The sequence below is a fragment of the Anastrepha ludens genome, chromosome 3 (genome assembly GCF_028408465.1).
Source record: "Anastrepha ludens isolate Willacy chromosome 3, idAnaLude1.1, whole genome shotgun sequence".
In the NCBI taxonomy this organism is placed as follows: Eukaryota; Metazoa; Arthropoda; class Insecta; order Diptera; family Tephritidae; genus Anastrepha; species Anastrepha ludens.
The window spans coordinates 109,957,046-109,976,124 of NC_071499.1; the positions used below are offsets into that span (position 1 = coordinate 109,957,046).

At 30.1% G+C, this 19,079-nt stretch overlaps 1 protein-coding gene across 2 annotated transcripts in view; it reads right to left on the reverse strand.

Annotated features, from left to right (window-relative positions):
• Window positions 1-530: 530 nt before the first annotated feature.
• LOC128858773 (fasciclin-2) overlaps window positions 531-19,079 on the reverse strand; it is a 103,175-nt gene continuing 84,626 nt past the window's right edge. For both annotated transcript variants that reach the window (XM_054095273.1, XM_054095272.1), the window contains 2 exons: window positions 5,347-5,548; window positions 531-818 (listed from right to left, as the gene is read on the reverse strand). In XM_054095273.1, coding sequence (XP_053951248.1) covers window positions 695-818; window positions 5,347-5,548 — 326 coding nt within the window. In that variant the 3' untranslated portion in view covers window positions 531-694. The remainder of the gene's footprint in view (window positions 819-5,346; window positions 5,549-19,079) is intronic.

Genomic DNA, 19,079 nt, shown 5'->3' on the forward strand with positions numbered 1-19,079 from the left:
GTTGTTTGTTTTTTAGTTTAAGGCAAAAATGAATGGATTTATCTGTTTTGCAGGTTAAGCAAAAGAATGCACTTAAATTATATGAAAAAAATATGTCTGTACGTTTACAAGAGAGCATTAGGGCGTGTAGCAAAAAGCATAAAATTATTTAAAACTTAATAAAAGAATACTAGTTTTTTTTAAGGAAAAATGTTTCATGGAAATTTGCGTGTTTTGTGGTGTAAACCACAATCTTCTGGTCATGTACAATAATTATTCTTTTCTATTGTTTATTTAACTATGTATGCGAATGTTTTCAAGTTTTTCTCTATTTTGCAAATAAATGCATGCTTGCTAAACTCGATTGAGCGGAAAAGTACAAAAGCTGTAATAATTTATTTTTATTTTTGTTTTTGTGAAAGTATTTTTTTTTTGTTTTACTTTTTTTGCTATTTGAATAGTTGTCACATGTGCTCGCATCCATTTAAGCAAATATGAAACGGCAATTTTTTGTTTGCCATTGGTGTTGCCAACGTCGTCACATGGTCGCGTTTACACTTGAAGATTTTGTGTTGCTCATTTTTTTTTTTATTTCTGCCCTATTTTCATGCTCCTTTCATTTCGTTTCGCATTATTTCCGTGTTTCCAGCTAATTTGTTCTTTTGTTGGTCTTCTTACTTGTTGCTTTTGACATTCAAAATACTTGCAGTTTCATTCACACAGCCGAATTCTTGCCGAGTATTTCGCCGCTGCGCGAGTGCACGAATTGCCCATCAAATTCGATGGTCGAATTTTGTTTTACACTACCGGTTGGTGTTTGCAGTGGCTGCTTTTCATCTCTGTTGGGTGAAGAAAAAAAGCATGCGAGAATTAGTAACGGTATTTTCAGAAATTTTATGCTCAAATATGAGTAATATTTTGTATAGATATACTAAAGTAAGTGTAAAAGTGGAATAAAAAACAATTAAAAAAAGTGCTGCAAAAATCGACAGCTATCTAATAAATCTATTGGAATGCATGTCACACCAGTTAATAGAAGAAGAAGAAGTTAAAAGTGTATTCAAGTTCATGCATATCAAATAATATACGAGGTGTGACTAATAAAAGATACAACTGACACTGTATGCGTGCGCCAAAAGTAGCTTGCAACTTTTTCAGCACCTTTGGCATCGTACCGATTTTGATGTTTATTGATTAAATTAAAAAAGCAGAAGATCCACCCTATCGTGCCCGTTTGTTGATAGTATCTTTTCTGGATCTACTGATTGCTTTGCTTTTCTTAACAAAATTCAATTTAATCTTCCTTACATGGAACTGACCGACTCATTGACACTTTAAACAAAGGTTTCTCCAGATCTAGTTCTGGTATGAAAATGCTCGTATGCCTAGGACATGCACTGAATCTTTTCAATACTTTCTGTGCTCATGCCATAGACGGCTATCGTAGCCAAATGGGCTTGTACTCTTGGCGGCGATATTACCATATAGCTGCCATATGTGGCGATGTACATAGAAAGTTATGAACCTCTTTTCGGGCTTTTCCTACGTTAAGTTAGGTTAGGGGGAATCGGTTATCTACTGTGGGACACACTCGGGCTCATAGCCCATTATGATGCCGCGTTGTCCTTATCTCTCTTAAAACCAGTGCACTTTTAAAAGTTTTTTAGAATATCCCTGTTTTCCACAGCACTAAGATCTTCCAGTTTATTACAAAAATGTCTACCTGAAATTATAAATCTACATCTAGGTAGAGCAGGATAATGGCAGAGAAGGTGCAAGATCGTCTCTTTCTCTTCCTCACCTAGGCAGCTTCCGCAGAAGTCATATGTTTACACACCCATCTTCTGGGCGTGCCTGCCTATTAGGCAGTGCTCCGTTATAACTAAAATCAGTCTGCTAAGACTGTTCTTATTTTGGTTTAGCATTTTTCGACGTTGAAATGAATATATTTATCCTCACGAAAATAGTATAACAGTTTTCTCACTAAACTTCAAGTCCTGGGGAGTGGCATAAATTCTCACTTTGGGGTCCCACTTGAAGATTTCCATGATTTTATTAATACTTTTTACTATTCAATTTACCAGAACGCAATCGTTGGACCCATCGACACTGTTTTGAGTCCATAGAGAGCTTTGTTTTTTTTAGCTTCATTAAACACAAACTTAAAGACGTTTTTTGAAGTGACGTTTGAAAGACGTTTTTTATTTACCCCATCGCGAGATATGGGTCATTATAGACATCTAACGGAACATTTTCGGAACTTTTTATGCACTTGATGGTAAATAAGATATTTCAAATGCTTCGTAAAGCTTTTTAACATAGTTATCTAATCAAAAAATTAACATTTTATTCGTTAAAAACATGTAAGGCATCTAAGTAAACCCAGCTATCGAATACTATATTTCTATACAAATAGAGAAATCACTTCATATTAGCCCATTTCGCTTTTAAATGTGGTTATAAGGTAGTCATAAGCGAGTTTGGGTCATTCGCCAACTGTATGTAAATGCGCATATTGCCAACTGATCAACGTGGCGTATGAATGATTTTAGGTTCAGAGAGAAATAAAGTCGATAAAATCACAGAAATAATCGAAGTTGACCGGCATGTTTGTAGCCGTAGCATCGCCCAGGAGCTAAAGATCGACCATAAAACAGTTTTAAATCATTTGCGCAAAAATTGTACGCAAACATAATGGATTTCTTTTTCCCAAACTATTATTACATTTAATATTAAAGTCATCCAACGCCCCAAAATTGTAAACATGCCAGTAAAAAGTGAAACCTAATGGCTAACTATTTACATAAATACTGATTTAATTATTTTACTCACAAATTATGTTAATGAAAAATTTATTTATAATATTGGCTACACGTAATTTTGATATTAATGCTCATGCAACTAACAAAAAAACATACAAATATACGTTAAACACATACATATGCGCACATAAAAGGTTACCAAACAAAATGATTTTGTATTATTTACTTTGGTGATACGTACAATGGCGATGACATAGGTGATCCACCAAGTTTAGCTGGTGGTCGTAATGGTAGCGGTGACGGTGGTGGCTCCTTAATCAACTGCCCACTGTAATTAGGTAGCGGGAAATGCCAACCGTAAAGACTGCTTGGTTAAATGTTTCTTGTTTTTTGTGTTTGTTTCTTTGGGTGAATATGTTTGATTGTGGAGAAATGGAAAGAGGAGTTGGATGTGATGTTCATTTTGAGGTTGAAGATGAGGATGCGGATGAAGGCGAGGGTGGATACAGAGGGGGAAGATTACACACAAGTAGCAAGGACGGAAATATATTTTTCTACAATATATAGACAGATATGCATAAACGGTTTTGATGAGTGGCGAAATTGTTTGAAAAGCGGTTTGAAGGAATAAGTGGCTAAGTGATTGATTGCTTGCCGGTTAAACAACATTAAATTGATGTATTAGTAAGTACAAAAGAGAGAGAGAGAGAGAGAGAGAGGCAAAATACTGTGGGAACCATACAATTGTTGGAAAACACATATGCACGTATATAAATACCTACAACAAATTGGTATAGGAAACTAACGGCGTGTAGGAAACACCAAAATTCGTTGCTTAATGCTCAACGCAAATTGAGGTTATGTCTTGCTAGATGCGTTTAGGGGGCGTCCATAAATTACGTGAGGTGTTTTTTTCAATTTTCTGAACCTCCCTCCCCCCCTGGTGAGATGTCGTGAGATTTTATTCAACCCCCTCCCCCATCCCCCAATCTCACGTGAGATTTTTCAAAATGTGGGTTTCTTATGTAAACGCGTTGGATTGTTATTGTAAAAAGAAAAAAAAGTTGCTTCGTGTTTTTATTTACGACTAGTTAAGACTAGTAATCAATATTGCTGAGAGTTATAAGTGTAATAAAAATTTAACAATAGAAGACTTAAATCGTAACTACTGCGATTAAAAAAAGAATATCTACTCTAATTCAGTCCATGGAGAATCATGCGCGGTTTCAAGAGAGACTATTGGGACCAACATGTCCATATGATTTTCAGTAAAATCATGTGCTCCTTCAACTTCGTTCTAATATAGCCACTCTAAGCCGTTGACGCTTGCGCACAGTAACTCATTAGCTCGTCTTGTGACAATCCGTGAGGGTCGCACTTTGCGGAAGATACGCGCTTGCTTAGCTGGTGCAATGTGAGCTGCTCGCCTGTGCTCTGCAGCCCTTGTGATAGATGCGAAGTAAATACCGCATGTACTGCAGCATATTTTCTCTAAATCATCACGTATACTTGGGCAATAGAGATCAATAGGCGTGCTGATGAAGGCATTTAGCGGTTCAATCGGTACGCGTATTATAAATGGAGCAAATGATTTTCCGTCATGTTCTTTAAAGTCCGGAATTGTCAAAAGTCAACCTGAGTGATAGGGCGTTCGGCTCATAGTGGCGCGAAAACAACCGACGGGCTACACTGTACCGCAAATTCAGATTAAATTGAGCTATTTGGTATAAAACAAATATGGTGGTTTGACAGTAGTAATGTATAACGTCGAAGTATGAATGAAATTATTTTCTTTTGAACGAATTAGTGAATGATCTTAATCATACTACGATTACGCTTGAGATTAAATCTTAAGCATGTACAATTTTTTTGTTTCAATCAGAAAAAAATTGCGTGATATTTGCCGAGACCCCCCCTCTCTCCAACGTAAGATTAGATGAGATTTGACTCGACCCACTCCCTTAAACATCTCACGTAATTTATGGACGCCCCCTTAATTACATGTGTAGTTTGATTGGGCAGGATAATGGGAGTGGAATGTAACGTCTGGGGTAAATAAAATAATTTGGGTTAAATAAATAATATTGCACTAAAAATATAAGACTATACAAATATGAAAATTGATATACATATGTATGTTCGTATAACGGAAATGAAATGCAAAATGTAGGTTCAATCGGTGCTAAAGCCAAATAAAAAGAATGTAAGCAAAAATTAAACAAAAACTAATGAATTGCGATTGAGCAGAAATGATTTTGGCCTAGCAAACACCCAAGCGTACTCAAGATCCATGTGCGTGCCGCGTAAATTTTCACTGAGCCGGTGTGGGTACATTTTAGAAAAGACAAAGAAAACGAAAGAAAATACACCACAGTATTGTATGTAGTGGTGCAAAACAAAATCGTTGGTGTGGGGAAAAGAAGGGTGAAAGAAAAAAAAAATTTGTTAAATTAATTTTGGTTTTACCTAAAAATTTATTTAACTTGAAATTTACATATTTTTAGTGCAATACTATTTGATTCATTTATTTAATGTTATTTTTTTCAAATAAAATTAAAACAAAACAATTACTGTTAATACATAAAATATCAGGTGAAATGCTTACCTGCCCAATTTCGCTTCGTCATCAATTTCGGATGGCGAACGTTTCGCCCGGCGACACATTGTAGCCATCACGCCCATGCGTACCGTTACACAGCATAGCAAATCAATGATGAAGAGCAGCAACAACACACCGCCGACGGCTATGCCCACAATGGCAGCGGAGGAGAGCACTTGCCGTTCGGCTACTTGTATGACATCGATGCCTGTATTCGTGTTGGTCATTTAAAGGGGAAAGAAATGCAAAGAGAGTGCAGACGTGAGTAAAGTTGTAAAAGTGTTGATATGAGCGGTAAAAAGTTGAATGTATGTGAGCTTATAAATAAGTGAGTGGGAACTTATATTTATTTACAATAAACCTTAAAGTTATTTTAGACAGAAAATTATTTACTATTAATTGATTATTATTATAAATTTTAATTATTATTAGAAAATTTACTCCTTTAAGTAACGATAAAATGGCTTTATCTTAATTTTATTTTTATTTTTGAACGGCGATATTTTCTTTTTATAAAATGTATTTTTTGTTTAATTATACAGTGTAGAAGTTTCTTTTAGTATCACGCAATTAATGATTTAAAATAATGCTGTATGCATAGCAATAAATAAGATTAAAATATCGAAAAGAATAAAGGGTTCGGATTTATAGTTTTTCATAATTCTATAAAATTATATGCGAAAAAATTTCATTTCTTTATTATTTTTATAAAATAGAAAAACAAAAACGAAAAGATAAAAAAAGCTATTTCTAAATACAAAAAAATAAGCGTTAAAAATACACAAAAAAAGGTTAAACCATCCAAATCGAAAACTTAGCAAAAAATATAAAATATTATAAATGAAGCATACAAAACAGGTGTATTTGATTAATATTTCTTTTAATGTATCTAATTAATAATGTTTTTAATTTATTTGAAATTTTTTAGTGAAATTTTTTATTATTTAATTAATAATTAATAATTAAAAAAAATTCAAATTAAATATTTAAATCTTCAAAAACTATTTTAATTTATAAGTATTTTAAATACTACAATAATTATTAAATATTTTAAATTTATTTATTTGACATTTTTTAGTGAAATTTTTTATTATTTAATTAATAATTAAAAAAAATTCAAATTAAATATTTAAATCTTCAAAAATTATTTTAATTTATAAGTATTTTAAATGCTACAATAATTATTAAATATTTTAAATTTATTTAGTTTTTTACACTTAAAATTGAAAACTTTTTTTTCATTGTTTTTAGTTTTTAACTAATTTATTTAAATTCGATTTTCTTTTAATTTAAAAGTTTTGAGTTTTGATAATTTTTATAATTTATTTAACTTTTTAAATTTTAAAATTAAATATTAAATCTTTAATTAATAATTATTTTAAATACTACAATAATTATTAAATATTTTAAATTTGTTAAGTTTTTTACAATTAAAATTTTAAAAAGTTTTTGTTATTGTTTTTATTTATTACTAATTTATTTAACTTTTTAAATTCAAGATTTCAGAAATGCATTAAATTTTTAAAGTTAAATTAAATTAAATTAATTAATAACTGTTTTTAGTTTCTAGAAGTTTTTCTATAAATTTTTGGTTATGTATTTAAGTAAATATATAATTGTTTTAAAATTTATAAATCGCTTTGTAAAATATTTCAATTGTACTTATTTAATGTTTTTAATAAATTTTAACGATTTGAAAATTAAAAAAATTTTTTTGTTTAATTTTTTAATAGTATTTGTTTATTATAGTGCATAATTTCTTTTAATATATGCCATTTGTTTTAATAAACAATTTTATAAATGTTGTTGCTTTTGATTAGTATACATTTTACTTTAGTTTTATTATAATTATTAAGTTCATCTAGTAAATTTTTTAAGTGTATTTATTTTGATTAAATTGAAATAAATGTTTTTTATGCACACTTTTTATTATTATAAATTATTATTATTTTATAAATTATTTATTTATTTATTTTTTATTAAAATTAAAAATTTATTAATTTGTATGGTTCAAATATTTATTTAATTTTTCGAATCTAAATAAATTGTTTTAATACATATTTTTATTATAATTAGCACGTTTTTAAAATTTTTAATTTTATTTAATTTAATTTATTTAAATGTTAAATTTAATTTTATTTTAATTGCTTTTAAAAATTTAATTTTATTAAAAATTTTTACTTTTTTTAACATTTTACCTTTATTTCAAAATTTAACTTTATTTAAAACTTTAGTTTGAATTTTTAATTAAAAAACTTGTTTATGGTTATAAATTTTTTAAATATTAAATTTTTTATGGTTATAATTTTTTTTTTACATAGGTATAGTATTTAAAACGGTTAATTGAAGTAAATGATTATATTTTTAAATAAACTTGTACGAATTTTTTCAAAGTATTTATTAGAACTCAAAAATATTTTGAATTAATGTGATTTTCTGCATTAAATATTTTTTGAATATATTAATAGTAAATCTCTTAATGTTTGTATTTAATTGTTTCAATCAAAATAATTTTTTTTTATGCTCTTTAGTATATTTAAAGTTTTTGAAGTTTTTTTAAAGTTTTTGCATTTAAATTTTTAAGTTTTCTAAAAAAAAACTAAAATAAATCAGCCAAAAAAATATACTGACATATCAAAAATATCGGGCGTTTTTTAGAGCTTAAGAATTTGAAATGATAATACAAAACAGAAATTTTGGTGTAATGCATTTTTTTATTATAATCTTACAAGCCAAGTTGAACGAATCGACATCGCATCTTCTTCAACATTTCGCGCACAGATTTATTTTATTTTTTTTCAAATTAATATGAAAGCGTTGTTCTGGCGTTAAAACATTCACGATGACTTACCACGCCTTATTGAACAGAAATGTCAACACAGTTTGCCATTCTCAGCTGTCAAGCCATAGCTATCGATATCGATAGTTCTTATGCTCTTCAACAAACACCCGATATATTAATTCTTAATTAAATAGTGAAAACGTTTTTTTTCCTTCTAATTTTTGGGTTTTAATGTGGAATAAAATTTCGAATAAAAAATAGCTGTCGTTTAAAAACTTTCTTTGTAGGGGTACTGTAGGGTACTCATATGAATATGGTTCGCTTTTTATGCTTGTCATATTTTCAGCGCAAGACTTCACCAAGTGGTTGCGTATTTAATTCTTATATCAGTTCATGCCCGGCGTAAATAATTTTCTGTCATTCACAGCCATTAAAGTTAAACTTAGAAGTAAATTTTTACAAGTCATTACTTAGTTCGTCATACTTAATATAATATTTTAGATTGTTATATTTTTTTCGTTAAATAATAATTGTTATATTTTACATTTTTGTGTGTGTATATGTGATATTTCTTTGTTTGAAAATGAGAGGTAAAAAATGAAAAAAGGCAATTATAAAAATATATTACATATAAATTAAAAATAAAAAAAAATGAAAAAAAAAATTTTAAAACTAAAAGCAAACAAAAGGTAATGCATAATAAATAAAAGAACAAAAAAAAATAATGCACCAATTGCCAGAAAAATAAAAGCATTCCTTTCAACTGGGGGACTTCGACTTGCTGGTTGCGTTCTTGGATGAGTGAATGCATGCAAACAAATATACTTTTTTTTTGTACAGAGGAAATTGCATAGACTTTCTGTCAAGCTGTTGTATTCCAACATTACAAATACCAATGCAAAATTAAAAAATTGGTAGAAAATATTTTTGGTTTTTTTTTTTCATTTATATAAATTATAAAGTACGTAGATAAATATGAAATATAAAGTTAAAATTTTTTGTAGCCAACTGTAGAACTGAAATAAAAAAATTAATTGGAATAAGTGGAATTTATTTACAATTTAGTAAATGTGTTATATAAGCATACAAAGCGGGGTTCTCATATAAATATAAAGATATTTTTACAAAACAGTTTATTGTAAATGGGTAGAAAAATATCTAGAAAAAATATAGAGAAGGCATACACAGTGGTGTTTTTGAGCAATAAAGCTTGAAAAAATGTGCGCAGTGAGGGACAAACAAGTAAAGAGGGTTAACTAGAAATTTAACTGGTAATTTATAAAAGCCCAGATGTAATTTTTAAAAAGGAAAATTACTTCAAAATGTTGTTGTCTGCAGGCTGTGAGTTGGGATTTCTAAAAAATCTACCTACTACAACTGTACAGCAGACAAAAATTATTAAAGAAAATTTTAATTAAGTTGACATTTTTATTTCGTTTTGTTTAATTTTATGTTATTGAATAAATTTGGTATTTAAACACACGTAAATAGTTTATATTTTACTTTAATTGTTTTAGTTAATTTGTTTTTCTATTTTAAACTTCATATAATCATTTAGCTACATAAATCACTAAATATAAACATATTTGTATAACATATACATATTTATTACCTGGTGAAATCGTATACATACATATTCACTGTGCTTTGACATTTGCAGTGCTGCATTGGTGGGTTAACAACATGTTTAGAGCGAGAGAGAGAGAGAGAGAGCGGATTATGGGCGAAACAGGTGCGAGGTTCATATAGTACAGTTTCATATTGTACAAGTCTACAAGTGAAGAAACAACGGTACTTTTCGAACTTCTTGAAGATAAGTTAACTCATCAGCCGAAGGCCTCCATCGCCAGTGCTGCGAGTCGCATTGGTTTTACAGAATATTTAATTTATTGTAAAAATAATAGAAAAAAAACTAAAACAAAACCCTCCAAAACAAAAAAAAAAAAACAAACAAATAATAAAGAAATCATAAAATAAAAAAAGACATTTTTTTGTTAAGACATTTTTGTTCCAAACACGCAAGAAAATAACGTGAATACGCGGAAAATCTAGATTTGAGAAATGCAGTGTTTAATCCCCACTTTTTGTTGCGCCGAGCTGGCGGTTGATATGCCTGAGCTTTAATTGCTGGCACAGGAGTTAAGCTTGAACCTCATATCAAGCGTGCCAGGCGATGTGGCTTTCCACGCTTTATTCAGCCGTTAAATGTTGTAGCTGGATAAAGCCACATCGCCTGGCACGTTTAATATGGAGTTCAGCGCTTTATTCAGCTATAAGATTTGTCGGCTGAATAAAGCGTTGAAAGTTATTACGTGTCGAACGCTTGGTATGGAGCGCTAGCTTTACAAATTGAGCACTTCAGTGAACGCAAGCGCTGAAGCATCGGTTAGTACAGATTTAATTGTCGTAACTTAACTTAGTTAATTTTTTTGAACGCTTTATTGAGCGTTGAGCTGAGAGCTCAGCTTGCCGTAAGAAACTTAAGAATCTATCGATTTTAGATTGTTGAACTACGGCCTTACATCAATTGTGAGTGATTAAAGAATAAGAGATTGAGAACTTAAAATGATAATAAAAAAGAGAAATATTGTTGGAATACAATATTTTTTTTTTGGTAGATATTTTAATTTTATTTTTGCATATTTTGGATTTATTTTTTGAATATGATATCTGGCATATGTCCGCCGCGGCTACGAGTTACATGGTTCAATCCAACAGTCCAACTTTTGACTACTTTTTCGAATAAATCGGGCTGCAAGGCGTCAATAGTGGCTTAAATATTGCGATAAACGGATTGTTAAGCGCGCTGTATGCCGAGTTGCGATGTGTTGTTCGAACCTAATGTCGTCGATATTGAGCTGATTCACTTTGGGAAATAAAAATTCAATCAGCATGGCGCTCAGTGCTCATTTAGAAATAAATAAATTTCTACAATTTTTAAGCGACTCGCGGTGACTTTCCACAACTTGCTGAACAGAAATGTCAACACAGTTTGCCATTCTCAGCTGTCAATCCTTAGTTATCGATATCAATAGTTCTCATGCAGCTAAAAAACACTCAATATAAGCACGGGAAAGGGAAATATTAGTTTGGCGAAAATGTAATCCATTATTTTTTGGTGCAATTTTTGCGCAAATGGCTGTTTTATGATCGATCTTTGGCTCTCGGGCAATGCTACGACTACTAACATGCTGGTCAAATTCGTTTATTTCAGTGATTTTATCGACATTTTTCACGAAACCGAAATTCCACATAATTAGCTGTTACAGTATCGACACCATAAACTTCTTCTTCTTGATTGGCCGCTTATGCGATTTTGGCCGAGTTTAACAAAACGCGCCAGTCGTTTCTTTCCCGTGCTAACCGGCTCCAGTTGAAAACACTAAGTGAAGCCAAGTGCTTCTCCACCTGATCTTTCCAACGTAGAGAAGGTCTTCCTCTGCTACCACCGCATCGAAAACATTCATAAACACTATTCACAATTTCAATGGCCTGGCTTGCATTTTCGCAGGATGCACCGAATTCTCTCTTCGTTGGCTTCCATTGTTAACACCCTGTAACTCACAACCGAATGGAACAAACAAAAAATAGCAAATGAATTTTCTTAATGTGGAATGTCTCCTTGACAACGAGCATAAACTTAAAATTGTTTGATCGATACTTTATGAGATATCGATCACTACAGTCATCTACCGAGAAAGTAATAGCTTTCCTTTTCGCCAAACTAATATAAAACTCAAAAATAATATAATAATAATAATAATAAAACGAAGGGCCATCGAAAAAATATTGCCCATTTCTTATGCTGCATTAAGTTAAGTTACCGCTATTAAGCCTAGAGTAATTCGGCTTTGAGTTGTGCTTCAATTTAGCAGCGGCGAAAAGTTTGGTGGCTTGTTTGTTGCTGCTGGCAACGCGTTCACACTGCAAGCGCTTCAAATAATACAGTGTACGTGAAAAGTATTTGCACCTTTTTTAAATAATGTAACAGTAGCATTGCTAATTTAACTTTTCTTATATTTCTTTCACTAATATTTTTACATTTTGCAAATTTTATAATAATTTTAAGTTTTTATTTTTTATTTTTATTTAATTAAAACTATACGTTTAGCCAACCGCCTAGTTTAGATGTAAGTTTATATGTATGTTAGTACTCTATATTTTGTTTAGTTCAACACATTTAGTATTTATAGTTTTTGTAACTAGCACTCAAATTATATTTATTTTAATGTAAATATTCTATTCACTCACTTAATGCTAATATAATTGATACAATATTTATTTACAAATTTCTCTGGTGGTAGAGTATTATAAATATGTTTCTCAAGGGTGTGCTTCATTTCAGTTTTTTTAATTTTTTTTATATATTTATAATATTTTTCGACCCACATCAATAATAGTTCTTCACTACTTAGCATACGTATGTCTATGTCAGTAAAAGTTTGGCGGGATTATTAGTAAATTTTAGCTAACTATAAAATTGTTTGCATCAAAACAAAAATATGTAAATATTCAAATGATATGTGAAAAGTTAGAAAAAAAATTGTATGTGAGAAAAATCCTAAACGCGTGTCACCTAACCTAAGTCAGCATTGTTCATTTAACATAGGGTTATATGAAGAGTTACCAACTTCACACTGCTTGTATCTGTAAAACAGCTCATGACATCAACGATAAAATTGTTCTAATGACAGTTCAATATATTGTTTATAAGCCATCAAAAGCATTTGCAACTCAGTTTTGTTCAATTTTTTTTTCTGTGATGGAATTCAAACGTAATAGTGTGATTGCGTTATATTTGGCTGGAAAATCCCATTTGGCTGGAAAAAGCCATTGTTCGTGAGCTCAGTCACCTCAAAGTGAATAAAATGTTTGTGTATCGCACTATAAAACGTTACAATGATACTGGTAGCATTGCGAAACGCTATGGAGGTGGACCAAAAAAACCGCAACAACGCCAGAAATGGTTCGGAAAGTGAAAGCTCGACTTGAACGAAATCCACGTCGAAGTGGAAGAAAAATGGCCAAGGAACTCAAAATATCGCAAGACATCATTCGACGCATATTGAAAAATAAGCTCAAGGTCAAGGCTTACAAGTTCCAAAAAGCACCCGATCTTTCACTCCAGCAAAAAAAAATTTGCGAAAGAGCAAAGGAGTTGCTGCGCTTGCACGAACGTGGCGAATTTCCTACCATTGTGTTTTCTGATGAAAAAAGTTTACCCAATTGAGCAGTTCATAAACACTCAAGACGATCGTGTTTACTTGACCGAACGCTCATACGAGAATTCGAGCCTACGTATGGCCACTCGAAACAATTTCCCATCGCAAGTAATGGTTTGGGCCGCAGTGACCGCTGATGGAGCCTGGTGTCAAAGTGAATGCGACTTATTATCGGGAAAATGTTTTAGAAGCTGCTATAGAGCCGTGGACACCCAAACATTTCGGTCGTAGACCATGGACGTTCCAACAGGGCTCGGCACCGTCTCGTAAGGCTCGTGCGAACCAAGAATGGTTAAAAAAATCATGTTCCACACTTCATTTCGTCCACACAATGGCTTTCGGATTCGCCAGACGCAAATATCGACTATTCCATCTGGTCCATTTTGGAGAGCAAGGTGAGGACTAAAAAATATGCCAGTATGGATGCGCTGAAAAAAGCGATTATACGAGAATGGGCCAAAATACCTCAAGATCACATTCGTGCAGCATGCAACTCATTTTTTAACCGTTTGAAGGCTATAGTCAAGGCGAAAGGTGGTCATATCGAGCTAAAGTGAATAAATGTTAAAATTGTAATCATTTTTGAACAATTTTGTCTTTGAAATCAATAAAAACTAATTTCACACAAAAAAGTTATGGTGTTTTGCATAGGTAACACTTCATATCGTTCACCCTGTAATTTATAAGCACTAAACCAAATTTATTTTGGTCGGCCAGATTTTAAAAAAGTTTTAGTACATAGTTACTTGTCGCAGTGTGAGTCTTAGCTTGCACTCGACTTTCTATTCATACTTTGGCCGCGTAAGATTATCGTAGAGTCTCCAAATATGGAAAGAATTAGATGATTTGAAATTTGGCACAGCTGGGAGCACCAATTGGCAATTAGGGCCTTGGACTCACTGATGATGCGTTCGAAGCTAGTCGGGGAATGTCTTCGTTCCCTTTCGACAGTAACTGAATACATTGAAAATAAACTCAAATGGATACCTTTTCGTAGTTGTATTGCAGAAAACTGTTGGGCTGATGAGTTAGGTAGCGGGCAGCAGACCCGTGAGGAGGCTTCAAAATTCATTGCGAAATGAGAGAATTGAGATTTCCTTGACCGCCTGTGGTCAACTCCTGCAAGGGTGGGCTTCGCATCAACTTAGCAAGCGCTGGGGGAAAACACCAACGTGTAAGGTGGCAAGATCCTTTTGTCTATGCGTAGATCGGAAGCGGTCGAGTGAAATTCTAAGACTAAAAAAGACACAGCTCCTTATTTTAAAGGAAAAATTCCAAACTTTGATTTCAGCATAATTGAAAAAATTCGAAAGCGTCGAAATTTGAAAAAAATGAATAAAAATTTACCAAATTTTTTTCAATACATTTTTTGAAATTTTTCACCAATTTTTACCGAATTTCTTTGAATTCATTTAAATTTTTTTTTTTCATTTTGACACTTTTGAATTTTTTAATTATGAAAAGTATGGCAAACATACTTTAATTATGGTAAAACTCTTTTTTGCAATTAATTTTTTAATTTTTATCTATTTTTTTCAATTATATTTTTAATTCTTTTTAATTTCACCGCTTTTGAGTTCTTTTAATTTTTACCAAAATCTTTTCCAATTTATTTCATCATAAAAAAAATCAAATTGTTTTACCAGTTTTTATTGAATTTCTTTGAATTTTTTTTAAACCTCGACACTTTTGAATTTTTTTAAATATGAAAAAAAAATGGTGAACAATTTTGATAAAACGTTATTTGCAATTAATTTTTTCTATTTTTACCAAATTTTTTTTAATTATTTTTTTAATTTTCAAATTTTAACGCTTGAATTTTTTTAAGTAGTAAGAAATCGGAAAATATTAAAAGAAAAAAATAATTTTTATCAAAATCTGTTCCCATTTTTTCATTATAAAAATTTGTTACCAATTTTTATAGAATTTCTTTGAATTAATTTTTTTCAAATTTTGACATTTTTTAGTTTTTTAAGTATAAAAAAGGGAAACATTTTGGTAAAACTATTTTTGTAATTAAATAGTTTTTTAATGTTTTCAATTTTTAATAAACTTCTTCCAATTATTTTTTAATCTTTTTCAAATATCGACACTTTTGAATTTTTTAATTAGAAAAAAATGGGGAAAAATCTTGGTAAACTGTTTTTTCAATTAATTTTTTTTTTCAAATTTCGATGCTTTTGGATTTTTTAATTATAAAAAAATGGGGGAGAACTGTAGTCAAAATTTAGTAAACAGTTTTATTCAATTACGTTTTTAGTTTTTTTTTTTCAATTTTGACGCTTTTGATTTTTTCATTAAAAAAAATGGGGGAAAAATTTTGAATATAAAAATAAAAAAATTATTTTTACCACACTTTTTGCATTTTTTTTATAATAGAAAAAAATTCTAAATTTCTTACCAATTTTTACCAAATTTCTTTCAATCCATTTTATAAATTTTTCAAATTTTGACACTTGAATTTTTTTGATGGAAAAAAATCTTTATAAAATGTTTTTCCTTTTTAATTTTTTAATTAAATTTAATTTTTATCAAATTTTTTTCAATTACTTTTATTAATTTCTTTCAAATTTAGACGCTTTCGAACTTTTTTTAATTATGGAAAACATTTTTAACAAAATTTGTACCAAAATTTTTCATAATTAAAAAACTTGAAAACGTGGAAAACATTAGAACACTTTTAACAAAACTTTTTCCAATTAGTTTTTTTATATTTATTAAATCTTTTTACAACACTAAATCACTTTTAACAACATTTTTTCCAATTAGTTTTTTTATATTTATTAAATCTCCACGCTTTTGAATTTTTTTAATTATGAAAATGTTGGTACAAATTCTTTTAAATTATATTAGTTTTTTAATTTTTTCAAATTTCGGAGGTTTTGATTTTTTTTTTAATTATGGAAAGCAATTTTAAACTTTTTCTTAATTAATTTCTTCATTTTTTCAAGTTTCGACGGTTTTAAATTTTTTTAATTATGAAAAAAATGTCAAAAATATTTTTATTTAAGGAAAAAAATGGGAACACATTTCAGTAAAATATTTTTCGAATTACTTAAAATTTTTTTTTTCAAACTGCGACGCTTTTGAATTTTTTGTTTAATATCCAAAAAGGGGAAAAAAATTTTGGTACACATTTTTTAAAATAAGCTTTTTCATTTATTTAAAATTTCTATGCTTTTGAATTTTTACCAATTTTTCCAAAGTGTTTAGCAATAATTATTTTTTTAAGGTTCGACGCTTTTAAAGTTTTATTTTTTACCATAATTTTTTTTTTTAAATTTCGACACAAAAAAAATTTTTTTCAACCACTATGTCTCGGCAACCTTCCAATATTTCTTCCTTTCCGTTTGCGCAATTTATGTTACTAAATTGCAGAACATACATACACCAAATTTCTTCAAAATCGAGGTGATGAAGTTCTAACGCGGTTACACTTGGCGTGTTTTGTCTCAAATATGACTCTAAACTGGACATGGTGAACATCTACTTGTTGTTGTTAACGCTCATTGATCCATTCATCTGAAACTCGTGCATTTCTCACTACATACTTGTAAATTATTCAAGTTCTCATATACTGAGTATAGTTGGAACGTTCTGCTCTGGATTCTATGAGATTTAGGATTCATAACTTTTTTATGCTATTACCATTTTAATGAATTTCATCAGCAGTACTAAACAGTTTGTATGCAATCAGCACTTGCGAGCTACAAGTAGAGTGGGAATTCACGATTTTGTACATAATTTGACGAATTGCTGTTTCCTCCTTGCATATACCTATTCTTCATATCAAGCGAGCACTACTGAAACCACTTTGAAGGCCTTAAATTTGTGAAAGTACGAGTTTCTTACAAAATTTCTGCTTAGCAAACATTAGCGGTTACGGTACGCATTTCAAAAATTAAATGAAGTCTCAGTTACTAGCATTGCGACATTTTTAATGAATTTTAAATTAATTTATATTTACACTACTCACTTAATGATTTTTTATTGTCCTAAAACATATACAATATTAACTATATACGAAGGTACATAAAAGCAAATGCAGATTATATTAAATATGTAGATTTCAACTAGTACTTAAATATATATATAAACATATGAAGATATATATATGCTGATTTATATTTAACTTATAATACAATACTGCATAGATTTTTACACTTTTCTTCCTGCACGATTTTTTTTTTTAGAATTCTATTCATTAAAATACCTCACAGTTCCACAGTTTTTTGGAATTATGCAGTATAATACTTTCTAGTAATTTTTTAACCAACTTCATTCTGGTATAATCGGAACTGTATTATACTATATTATATTATATTTATTCTACTATTTTATTTCATACGTTTCGTTCAATTTAAATCGTGTGAGTACCCGCCAAGCAGCCTTTCACACATTGGCAAAGGTGCTGCCAATATTTTCCGATAGATTCCTCACTGCTGACCTTGACGTTTTTCAATACCAATTCCTATTTTTTTAAAGTAGTAGTCATTTTTTATAGATATTTTTCAAAAAAAATTTCGTATTGTAGCACCTGCCAGTTTAACTTTTTGTGTCAGATGTCCCGAAGAGCAAAAATCCTGTTGACCAGCCACCTATCTTTTTTTAAGGCGCTTAAAGTAAAAAAACGTTTTTGTATACTATTTGATGTCAATAATAACATACTATAAAATCAAAACAATCGCGTTTTATTTTCTTCAAAAAAAAAAAACAAGTTCCTAAAAAATATCTATAAAAAATGAGTATTTGACCAGACTGCTACCTTAAAGTGTTTTTGATTCATTAAAATATTCTTCACTCGCATGTCTCCATTTGAATTGTAGTATAAATTTATCAAATACTTCCCTCACACTTAATGCATAGTTTTTAAATTGTAAATTGCTTCACCTTTTTTTAAACTCTTTTTATACAAAATCCATTTTTTTTTCTGCAGAGTATGTAAATATTTATAAACATTTAGAAAATTTCGTCAAAGAATTCACGGCAATATTTTTATAAAAATTTCGGAGTTGTACACAAATTTCATTCGTTGCATTGAAAACGATTAAACAATTCATTGGAATATTTGTGCGATTCGAAGAATTCTTGTGGTTTGCATTTTGAATGTGGGTATGCACGAATATCGGGCTCATTTTTAGAACTGAAACGTTAGTGTGGGGTCTTAGAACTATTCGTTAGATTTTTATTAATTTTTATTAATTTTACTTTTATTTTATGCGTTTTTTAATGAATTTCATTATTATTGTTTAATTTAATATGTTTCACTTAATTTTCATTTTTTTATACATATATATATGCTATGCATCATATTGGGCAGTGTTAGTTACAATGGAGATTCTTAAAAAACAATAGGGTGGTTCACAATTAAGCGCGAGTAGTCTAGCAGCTTGGCATTAGTAAGGCATAAATAGGATATTCACAGTTAAGTGCAAATGACTCGAAACCATGGCATTTGCAAATTGTTATTGGCAAATATAATATGTACATTTTGTTGTTGTGTTGCCATGGGAATTTGCAAATGTTATGATGCCTGGCCATTTGCTCTTTATGGCAAATTGAAAGGCTATTTACCTTTAATCAAGTTTGAGGTCAAGGCAGCCATGGCTCTACCCTAAGCTATAATTTTAAAACTATTTGACGAAGGTTTAAAATAAAAATTAAAAAAAAAAAAATACTTCCTATTATATTTGCAAATTCCATGCTGCCAGATCATTTGAATGTAATTCTGAACT